The sequence below is a fragment of the Triplophysa dalaica genome, chromosome 16, assembly GCF_015846415.1.
Source record: "Triplophysa dalaica isolate WHDGS20190420 chromosome 16, ASM1584641v1, whole genome shotgun sequence".
NCBI lineage: Eukaryota > Metazoa > Chordata > Actinopteri > Cypriniformes > Nemacheilidae > Triplophysa > Triplophysa dalaica.
The window spans coordinates 21,533,289-21,545,226 of NC_079557.1; the positions used below are offsets into that span (position 1 = coordinate 21,533,289).

The 11,938-nt window shown below is 38.7% G+C and overlaps 1 protein-coding gene across 2 annotated transcripts; it reads right to left on the reverse strand.

Annotated features, from left to right (window-relative positions):
• Positions 1-3,251: 3,251 nt before the first annotated feature.
• On the reverse strand, positions 3,252-11,600 carry zdhhc15b (zinc finger DHHC-type palmitoyltransferase 15b). Of its 2 annotated transcripts, none has more exons than XM_056770200.1 (12): positions 11,436-11,600; positions 11,058-11,084; positions 10,787-10,881; positions 9,751-9,871; positions 9,179-9,248; positions 9,051-9,083; positions 8,847-8,967; positions 8,332-8,464; positions 7,039-7,165; positions 6,622-6,734; positions 4,905-4,995; positions 3,252-4,656 (listed from the first exon to the last, which is right to left on the reverse strand). In XM_056770200.1, exons 1-11 carry the CDS (start codon positions 11,551-11,553, stop codon positions 4,928-4,930), a joined length of 1,026 nt encoding a protein of 341 aa, XP_056626178.1. In that variant the 5' UTR covers positions 11,554-11,600; the 3' UTR covers positions 3,252-4,656; positions 4,905-4,927. The 2 variants fall into 2 exon arrangements, with proteins under 2 accessions (XP_056626178.1, XP_056626179.1); XM_056770201.1 differs by having other exon boundaries at positions 4,905-4,974; positions 11,436-11,598.
• Positions 11,601-11,938: the final 338 nt, after the last annotated feature.

Sequence of the window (11,938 nt, forward strand, 5' to 3'; positions counted from 1 at the left end):
CTCAAATGTGTTCCAGTAGATCTTACTAATGAATACGCTTCACTTCTGCCATGGTCAACATCATACAGATGCTCTGTGGTAAGTGTTGAGTAGTGTCAGTTATAAAAGATAGTTATTAACAACAACTACTTGCACTTATGTATTAAAGAGTGATTGAGATGAAAGTTCTCTCTCTGTTTGCTTTTCTCTAGACAAGGTTGCGTGAGCCTGTATTTAAGGAAGTAGCAGTGATGTTGGGAATGCAATTAACGCCTCATGTGATACACATGCTCGACTGGTTTGAGTTTCCTGACGGATACATGCTCGTCCTCGAGAGGTTGTCGGAACCCGGGGTGAGGATGGATCGATTTGTCCAAGAGAACGGTGGTGAACTGAGAGAAACAGTCGTCTGACGGATTGTTGCTGGAGGCTTTTGATTTCTTCACTCGCCGCAGAGTGATGCATGGAGGCTTCTCTTCAAAAAAGGCATGATTAACAGAGACACCCTGAGACTGAAGGTTATTGGCTTTGGCAGAAGCAGTCCCACCTTCGTTTATGATGTAGAGGGTACGCAAGCAAGCAAGTCAAATCTTACTGGAATTTTCAAAATTATCTTACATTTGTGAAAGTGTAATGACACGCACAAAATCACCGGCGTTAAACGTCCACTGCTGGTGCTTGTTGCGAACAGATTTTAAATGGTCCAACTTTGTCTCCTAAGTAATCGACAGATAAATGAAGTTCAGTTTTAAATATAAAATACATGCAATATATACAAAAAATTCACTTGTTTTTTTCCTGTCATAGCAACTGCGCATCCTAGGATTTCATATGGCCTTAGTGATGACACAACTGATGTAAAGCAAGCACAAATACAATACGTCTTTGGGTTCAGTCTCTTAATCTCTAATGACAAGACACTTCAAACAACTTAAAACAGGGTTTCCTCAAGGTATTGAAAAGCATTAATAGTCATTAAAAGGATTTTGGTCAAATTCAAGCCTTTAACGGCTTTAAAAAGCATTACTTTTAAATACTGAAGGCATTAAAATTATAGGAAGTTTTGAAGAAAAAATTATATTAACAATTCATTTTGAATGAACTTTACAAGTTATTTGCTGTCACAAAATTCTACATTTGTGCGCTTAAAACACGGAACCAGTTTGCTTCCCGTCGGTGTGGATTTGCGGGAACGCCGGATGTTTGGATAGATAAGATGCACCATTGGGAAGTGCAAATTCCAGGAGAAGTGGCTGAAGAGGATAATTTTAAGACATGGTTGCAGCCCGTTCGTGGTCAACCAGGTGAAGGATTTTGCAGTTCTTACTGCTTTCAAATGGTGCTTTTCAAATCAAACCAAACATGTCAGCAACATTATTTCCTTTTAATGTCAAATCATTTATTTATTTTTTTAGGAACGTGTGCGCCAGTTAGACATGAAGAATCTCCTTTCCATTGGTATGGATGGCCCAAATGTGAACTTAAAGTTTCTAAATAATATCCAGCAAGAACATGGTGAACTACACAGTGGTCGGCAGCTAATTTGTGTTGGGACCTGTGGGTTGCACACTCTACACAATTCATTGAAGACCGGCTTCTCCACGTGGAATATTGAGAAACTTTTGAGAGCAATGCACTTTGTTTTTCACAATGTCCCTTCAAGAAGAGAGTATTATACAAAGCTTATTGGGTCATTTCTTTTTCCACTCCCATTTTGTGGACACAGATGGGTGGAAAATCTGGCTTATGCAGAGAGAGCCATTGAGGTATAGCCAAAGCTTCAAGAATTTGTGCAGGCAGTGCCTGCCTAACCCTGGAACCTCTTCTTTTGATACCATTGAAGCAGCAAACACAGATCCTTTGATTGTAGCCAAGCTTCACTTTTTCATGGCGATAACAAGAACTTTTTGACCATTCTTGACAAAATACCAGACTGATGAGCCAGTACTGCCTTTTCTGTGCAGAGACTTGACGAGTTGATAATGGTAGTAATCTAATTTCTGCTTTATTTAAATGTTTAATTTTATAATTGAATAAGTGGATATATAGTACATTAAATAAGTATTGTTTCTAATTTTCAGAGCCTGTTGAGACACTTTATGAAAAGGAGATACTCCAGGATATCCATCCCTTAAAACTGACCAAACTTGATCTTGATGACCAGAAGAACTGGGTTGATGCAAAGCCATGCTGACATTGGCTTGGGTGCTGAAACTAACCGTGAGGTATGCATTGTTACTGATTTATATGTATACACAAGAAAATTAAAACTACATTCCAGTAATTTCCTATTACTACTTTCATTATATGTGCTATCCTTCCTTAAAATGCTCTTCAGAGCAAATCAAGCAGCAGAGTAGGTCAACTCACAGCCCTCAACTCAGAGTTTGGCATGAACCACCACATCTTCACACGGTTCTACACCAGCACTATTGAGAGCATCCTAACTGGCTGCATCACTGCCTGGTACGGCAATAGCACCGCTATAGACCGCAAAGCCCTGCAGAGAGTGGTACGAACTGCCAAGCACATCTTTGGGACTGAGCTCCATTCATGTGAAAAAAGCAAGGAGGATCATCAAAGACTCCAGCCACCCTAGTCACAGCCTACTCTATCATTAGACTATGTGACAGCTTCTTTCCACAAGCTGTCAGATTCATGAACTCTTGAATAACATCTATCATAAGCACTGTACTTTACCCCATAACACATTGATAATCCATCTCATATAATATTTTAATTGAACCTGCCACACTTTGTTATTCTGCTAACTCAGGTATGTAAATACACATTAAATTGCTAGTATGTAGTTACATGTATAGTGAATTGCTAACTTTGTCACTTGTTTTATGTACGGAACATGTCTTATTGTCAGAACTGTGTTTTTTGTACAGATTTGTATTTATTGTCCTGCAACTGTAAGAACTGCATTATTGGCTGGAATTGCACAAAAGCTTTTCACCTTCTATTGCACTTGTGCATGGTAGAGTGACAATAAAAGAGATTTGATTTGATATTCCCAACATACACTGCCAGTACAATAGGTTAATGTGAAAAAGCATTTCCCAATTCTTCATTCAAAATATTTTAATTTCTTTGAAGAAAATGTGTCTTGTTTGAATTGTGTTAACTGTGGCCATCATAGGATCCAGCTTCTGCATCTAACAGCAGGGACCTGCCGGTCTAATGAGGGCACTTATACATCAGGAACACACTCATTTCTGAGCTCGGATTTGATTAAAAGGACACAAAAATAATACATGAATACAGACTATCAAAAAAAGAAACGTTTTTGATATTTAATGATTGCAAAAAGACATATGTTGCACCACAGGGAAATGGCATGAACATGTAGTGAATATGGAGTTCAAATAAAAAAGTTTGATAGACTGTAGGAAACACAATCAAATAAATCAACGAGCGACCAAGTCTCCCCATCTAGGGTCAGTGCAAGTAAATGAGTAAGCATTGGCTAACCAGAATCCACAACCATATACACATACAGGACTTATAAATACAATCGCTATCAAACAACAGATTGCTCTCAGAATGCAATAATATCCCATAACTGTGTCACAACTCTTAGTCCTGTTACTCCAGAGGAAAACAAGGTTATTGTTTTTGATGCAGTCGTATGGATTATGAGTTTTATGACATGTCAATTTCTGCGTGAAATACATCTTGTGTTCACAGAGCCCTAACCCATCCTGCTCTCAGTAACATCATTATATACAGAGAAAATATGTTAATATTGCATCAGAATGCAAAGAAAAGACATCAGTCCAGACTGCTTTCTATTGACTAGAGGAACAGAAGCAGTCTGAGTGATTTAAAATAAAAATGCTTCATAAAACTCTCTGGCAAATACGGCGGAAAAACTGCCAATGATTTCTTCTCAAATCAATAAGCAAACTTTAATTAAGTGGTGACAACCAACCCTGAAGAGAGCTGTGCAGCGGTGTTTCTATATTTGTACCGTTGAATGAATCACAGGAGTAATGTCCAGGACCCAAAATCAAAAGAAACCTCTGGACTGAAGTAAAAACATTCAAAGATTAAAATCAATTAAAACTAGCATGACAAAAACTGGCTATCATATAAAAATACCCTTCAATTTCAATATATTACATTTGTATTTTTTTTTTTCCAACACAATAATATTTAGTTTATTTCATTGATGTATTTCTTTGCATTATTGTAATAAGAAATGAAGGTTGGATGTAAAAGCAAGGCCATGAAAGCAAGGCCACCACCACACAAAACCTTTTAAAGTGGTCCTAAAAATTCACTTTAATCTTTCTTTTGATTTTGGCCCAAGATATGATCCAGACGTGTTGGTTGATGAAATTCACTCCATTTGTGTGATATAAAACACAGCAGACATCAACAAAAGCTCTGTACAACACCTCTTACTGTTCTGAATCGTGAGCGGTGTGTGTCAGGTGTGTTTTTCACCATTATAAAACACTGTCCAACAGGCCACGACACCAGCTGTCCTGTGGTGTTCCTGTTCCTCATCAGAAAGATGAAATATATGTTAATGTTCTTCACAATGAGTTATAGGAGACAACTGCTCGCTGTAGTCTATATACAAATGCTGTTCTGGAATGATGCAGAGCTGGAATGCAGTCGTCACACTGAAGCACTGGTGCATTCTGGATGAAGTCACATGTCACACTAGTGAAATACAAAATAAACACATGACATTATCAGACATTAAACTACATTTTTTCATATTGTCATATGAGGTGTTCTCAGTGATTGTTATGTCTAAATAAATGCTGGGTTGTTTCTACTAGTCTTGATGATTTTCTGGTGTCTGGATATAACTCAGTTTATGGGTAAATATACAGTAAGTCAGAGTTTTGGGTTTATTGACAACTGATGTCCATCATAGTGATGGTTTTATCAACAACAATACTCACTAAACACACATCCGCTCCAGAGATTATGATTCATTGGTGATGGTGACTGTAGACGAGACATTTTCATCCTCTGAAACAAACATTTCACAACCTGTTTCACACAAAGCCAAACATCACAGTATGTGAAAATCCACTTGAATAAGGCAGTGAGCCGTTTGTGTCAGACCCGGACAGAACTCGAACACAGCGCTTGAATACACTTACATGAACATGACACGATTATTACTCATGATGTACACTTCTCTATAAACCTTTTTACATTTTTTATTGAGATAATTTAACAACAATTTAAATCAGTACATCTCAGATATGATTTACTTCAGTGTACTGTACAAAGTAGACACACATTTATATGTGACATCGACACCTAGTGGTTGAGATTGGTATCACAGTCCAAATTCAAACCATTGGTGACAAGCTATGACACAATAGTCTGAAATCCTGAAGCACCCGCAAGGTCGTCTGAAGTTTCATCAAACATAAAAATGATTCAGAAAAGGCTTAACGTGATGTGAGACCAAAATGGACTCCTGTTGTTGTAGGGAGAGAAATGCTTACTATGACATCAAGAACACCATCCCAAACGCATTGAGACGCTGAGGGACGGGCCCATGTACCCTAAATAACCTCCTCCCCTTCACTAGATCACTGAACATGGGTCGTGGATGTGCCTTTAACTTGACAAAGACCCAAAACATATTGCAAAGACAACCAAAGAGTGGCTTAAGGAGAAGCACATCAAATGTCCTCACCAGTCTCTAGACCCTAGTCCTAAAGAACATCTGTGAAGGAGGCGAAAACTCCAATTTGCTGAGCGACACCCAAGAAACCTTTTAGATTGAAGAGGAGTGGACTAAAATGTACACTGACACGTGTGCAAACCTGGTGACCAACTGAAATCAGAAATGTCCCAGATAGCACAATCCATCTGGCTTACGTCTATTTGACGTCTCGTTTACACTGCAAGACATAATTTGCTCATCTGCAATACGTCTCAGAGATGTCTGAACGTCTGTAATACATCTGCTAAAGATCTGGAGATCCGCTGTGTAAAATCATCTGCTAAACATCTTAGAAAGAACAGCTTAACATCCATTCTAAATCATACACATCTTACAGACGTCTTCTAGATGTCTATATGACGTCTGACAGCAGACATCTCCGAGACGTATTGCATTTGAGAAAACTATCTATTGTAGATGTCTTGCAGATGTAAATGCAGAAGTGAAATTGACGTGAGCCAGATGTATGTGTGCTATCAGGGGTATGACCTCTGTGCTTTCCAACAAGGGTTTCTACAAAGTAATTTTTTCTCGGGGATCAAATACTTATTTCACTGACTGAAATGCAAATCAATATGTACCCTTTATATAAAAATAATTCCCCTGATTTAAAAAATATATATATCTTCTCTCCATCAGTTAAAATAAACCTACCATACAAATGACAGACCCTTCATTTCTTACTGTACATGCAGTAACAGTACAGTACATGATCACGCCTTAAAGCTCCTCTTCTGTACAGCCATCAGCTCAGTCTGCAAACAAACCCTCTCCTTCACCTGAGCTAACACAACAGTACTGAAACCCTTCATACACACCCCGCCTACACGGGATTGGCTGCATTTTTATACACAAGCCGGTATTCTAGATCAAACAATAACACACACCATTCAAATGCATAAAGCATGTTGTAGAGGAGGTCACGTGCATCTCACCTATGTTCTCTTCGTCTGATCCACCGTCCTCAGTCCATTTCTCCTCATTGGCCAGTAGAGGGTTTTCAGATTCACACAATGTCCTCACAGGGAAATAATGCCCATCGCCTTCACTATAATGTGCATTCATCAACACACGAAATGAGATCTGTTTATGTATGTGACTAAAACTGTATCATAGATATTAACTTGACACATATTTTTTGAATGCTAATCCAGACAGTTTTGAATCCAGTGTGCTGATGTTTAAGACAGATTTAAATCCTTTTCAACGTTCATATACAGTACATATATCATTTTGGGGTCCAATGTTCTGTCTTTATTTCACTCGGCTTGCTGCCGTTTTGCACCTCATCTGAATGTGTGAATCAGTGTGTTCACAGCTGATGCGTTCAGTTAGTTTTGAAACAAGCTCACCTTGTGAACACTGGCACAAACCAGAGCTTTTTATTTTCCCCAAACACCTGCCGGAGGTTTTTGCTGAACCCAAGATGAAAGCCGTTCCTGTCAGGACCGTTCTGAAACACTGGTGCCGAAAACGCTTCTGGTCAACACAATTCAGAACACAGCACAGGTACATTAGTCCAACATGTATACATCAAAGTTAAAAGATCTTACCAACATCACACGTTTTAATGTAATGCACATGAAAAGAGAAACACGGAAGTATTATTAGGCTTGAGTATCGTAGGAATTTGAGCGATTCCCATTCTGCTTATCAATTCCAACTCAGATCAATTTCACAGTTGAAGTCAAACATTGAGATATCAACTTAGTCATCTTTTACTTCTTCTTGACAACTTTGCAAATATACATATGTGACCCTGGATCACAAAACCAGTCTTAAGCGGAACGGGAACATTTTTTGCAAAGACAAAAATACATTAAATGGGACAAAATGATACATTTTTCTTTTATGACAAAAATCATTAGGATATTAAGTAAAGATCATGTTCCATGAAGATATTTGTAAATTTCCTACCTTAAATATATTAAAACTTTATTTTTGTATGTGGATGTCCTGCCGTAGTGCCTCAGATTAACAACTTCAAAGGACATTTTCTCAATATTTAGATTTTTTTGCACTCTCAGATTCCTGAGATTTAGACGGTTGTATCTCAGACAGATATTGTCCTATTCTAACAACTCACACATCAATAGAAAGCTTATTTATTCAGCTTTCAGAACATATAAAAACCTCAATTTCGAAAAATGTACCCATAAGACTGGTTTTGTTGTCCAGGGTCACACATGAGCAGCGTTTTGTGTATATATATATATATATATAAATATATACACATAGCAACCTTTAAAGGATTTTAATGCACGACATGGATGTGAAGAACCACCTGATGCCAAACGCTTGTAATATGGTGATTTGCCAAGTTAAAGCTTTTATTGATGTTTACAGTGTCATTTTAGATCAAACAGGTGAAAATGAGAGTTCTTTTATCAGTTCATTTTAAATGTAATCAAACTGTCTGGATCCACCCATGTGTTTAAGCCTTTTAATGCACACCTTCCAGCCAATCAGAGTCCGGTATTCAAACAGACCATGGTATAATACCATTTATATTAACAAGTTAAAACATGCACACTTCTGAACTGAACTGAAATTTAAATTTCAGGTATCCGATTCCTAACCTTTCGATTCCGAATTGGAATGAATTTTCGATTATGATATGAGAAGTGAAGGAATGGCTTCCTCACCTAACGTGGATCTGTTTTTAGCCACCAGCCAACAGTGGTAACCAAACAGAAACATGAGACTGACAAAAAACATGAGAGCCACGAACAACAGGAACAGCACGTGGAATTTGGCGGATGCGTTGGGAAGCTCTCCCTAACAAACACAAACAAACATGTTAGAAACCATGCCAGAGCAAATGATCCAAACATGCAGCATGTCAACCCAAAAACAGCTTTAAATGACACAAATCTCTTGAGCGCTGATGTTTTAGTGAAACGGTTTTCTCTCACACATGTTAACATAAATGCGATGACATTTTGACAAAAAGTTATTAGTTTGTGTTCAGCTTAAGAAAGGAAGTGATTGAGTAAATGATCTTTTTCAGGTGAACTATTCCTTTAAAGACTGGATGTGGCATTCAGGTTGATTCATGTTTTGAAACACATCCATTCAACTGAACTGTTTTAGGTCCATTAAGGCTTTGCTGACCCGCGTTCAGTTTCGAGTCCAAACTACTGTACGTGCTGACACTCACCACCCAGAACTTGATGAAGTACTGAAACACTGTCGATGCTACGAACACACAGTACAGCATAGAGTAAGACAAGAAAAGCAAGAAGAACTTGTAGTTGGAGAAGCCGACACAATTGTTCACCCTGAAGAAACAACATACACAAACGTCACCTTTCAAATGGATCAAAACATAATAAGATGAATTCATAACAAACTGGTGGTTTACCATGGACAGTGATGATCCATTTTCAAAACACATCTACAGAACACAGGAGCACAATCAGGTCACGTGGTTTAACTCCAATTAAATAAAGTCCAGGATGTGTTTTGTGCTTTCAGACAGACAGGACTTACGTTTCACAGACGGAGCAGTGGTGGCAGCGGTCCGGCTTTAACACCTGACAGCGATCACAGAACCTGATAGCTGAAGACGTGGAGATAAAGAAGAGTTACATCCCATCACTGGGCTAAATGACCACAGAGCACATGCACGCAGTAAAGACCGCTGATCGAGGAGTGTGAGACTTCTGTTCAAAAGCACGTTAAACAACATTAAAGGTCTTTGCACATCCAATCCCAAATTTTCTCATGTGTTTTTTCGTATTTGGCGCTGGTTCGTACGGTGTCTCTGAATCGTCAAAACGCCTCTCAAAATGCGTGCTACGAACCCAGTCCGAATTCATTTATGACAGACGCAAATATCCAAGGCAGTGTGTAAATGTGATTGACACAACGTATTTATTTCTTAACCTAGTCAAATTTCGGACTCAATGTGCAATGGACCCTGTTGCTGTTTGTGCCAGATCGCTTAAACACAAGCATACAGCTTTCAGGAATGGTGAATATTGCCTTTGCATATTCAACAAGAATATATGAAAGCACTTGACATTTCACGCTGAAGGTCGCTAGTAAAGGTGAAGGTGTACCTCCTGACTGAGCGCGTGTGAAAATAGGAAGCTTCTTAGCGATATCGGCAAGAATCTGCTTCTGAACATCTGGCCTCTCCTCCAGCTCGTATCTTTCTTTATCCGTGTACGATAACTGAAACTGAAGCACAGAAACACCTCATCACACCGACATCATCACAGAAGTGAAACTGTTTCATGTTGATAATCTTCAACTGACATATAACAGCTTTTATTCCATAGTGAATACTGGATTCTTATTGGCTTGAAGGTGTGCTCGAAGTAAGTGATAATGTTGTTATGGCAGAAATAATCCCTGACAGTGTGATCGGGACGTGAAGCGGAGGGTCTTGAATCACACTGAAGAGGGTTATTTCACAATAACAGTCGGCTGCTTGTGCATTATTCCGCTTATTACACGGCTACTTGCCACATGAGAAGAAAACTGGACATGAAATGTGAATTTGAAATATTTTATTAGCTCATTATAAGCGAATCCAGACCTTCCGCGAAGAAAAGCCGATTAGTTAGGTTTTAAATTAAGAAATGACGTTCGAACGTCACAAACAGGGAAATTGGTTTAATCATTTGTAAATATGTCACATGTTTTATTAAAAGACATATTTATAATAATTTTTTGTGTAACATTAAACTGCCCCTCTGAAATGATTTACAGCATCCAGGTTACAGGGTCTTATTAGTTTTGAGCTGTGGTTATTTGAAAATAACAACTGGAATGTCGCAACTGGCCAATCAGAATCAAGCATTAAAATGAGCCGCGCAATATAACCCTTTAACGCACAGGTAGCTCCAGTCAGTTTGATTACATTTGAAATTAACTGACAAAATAACTGTCATGTCTCCCTGTCGGATCTTAAATTACACTTAAACATCAATTAAAGCCTTAATTTGGCAAATGACCGCGATGGTACAAGCGGGATAATCCACAGTTTCCGTCAAGTGGCTCTCGGCCTTCACGTCGTGTATTAAAACCCTTTAACCCACGGCTGGCTGTGGATTATCCCTTTCATAAAACACAAGCGTGTATGACACAAACCTTTTTAGATGGTGTGGAGGGTGGTGTGAAGATGGCCTTCCAATATGTCCACCAGAACATGATGAAGCACACATGGAATATCAACACATAGGTCACTGCCGAGAAGATGACATCACACCATGAATACAGAATATTATCATGATAACAACATTCACGCTGAAGCAAATAAAATGACTCTATAATCTTACAATGAATAAGGGGTTTATATGCATAACATGGCATAAATAAATACTATTAAGATTCATCGTTTAGGCTCGAGAAGAACACTTACCCCTCTCGAGATTATTGCTGAGAGTAACTGAAATGCAAATGAGATCAATATGAGAAACATGTACACACACACAGTTTGTGTTCCCTAACTAGACAGCACTTGATTGGTTTTAGACTGTGGTCTATGTGAGCAGTTAAAACACAGCCAGTGTAAACACAGTTCAAGATCACAGATTGAGTCCAGATTTACAACATACTCCTCTCTTGATCTACATCACGAACCGACTGATGCTGTTTAAAATAACATCATAAATATCACACACTGGTGCAAAAATCATGTTGGGTCCTGTTCTATATTCCTGACACTTCCGTATTATTACAGTCGAGCTACAACCGTTGGCCTAATTCAGTCAAAGCCAACGTGAAGGTAAACTCTTACCAATACACAGCTCAAAGACATACGCATAATAAGACCAGAGCACGACACATGAGATGATGATGACGGGAATCCAGGAGAAAATCCTTTGACAGCATCTCAAACCTCGAGAGAGAGCCATGATCAACCTCAAGCCATCCTTACACGATCTGTCATCCGCTACACAGCCTGCGCTTGTCGAACGCGCCGATCACTCGCTCGGTCATCTGCTTCACAGCCTGGCTGCTTCATCTGCGGATTAATAGATTCATAGTTGAGTTTAAATACAACTTCAGTGTATTAAAAATAAATATTATACAGCAGTCAACCAGATTTACACTAATCTGTCGCATAGAGTCTTGAAAAAACATACATTTGCGATTTTTACGTGGGTTGACACTCATTCTTTTTAAGTAGAGTCTCCCCACTAGGTGGCAATATTTACAACGCCTCCGGGCAGCTGATCAGTCATACTGCATTTAAACTGCTTAGACCAGTCTCAGAAGTTACAGTCATCTAATGTTTTA

Excerpts from the sequence above, each read along its gene's own strand:
- zdhhc15b (XM_056770200.1), bottom strand. The coding sequence starts at position 11,553 with ATGGCTCTCTCTCGAGGTTTGAGATGCTGTCAAAGGATTTTCTCCTGG. Across the intron at positions 9,872-10,786 it reads CCTCCACACCATCTAAAAAG|TTTCAGTTATCGTACACGGA; the intron begins GTTTGTGTCATA and ends TCTGTGCTTCAG. Across the intron at positions 6,735-7,038 it reads TTTGTGCCAGTGTTCACAAG|TGAAGGCGATGGGCATTATT; the intron begins GTGAGCTTGTTT and ends TGCACATTATAG.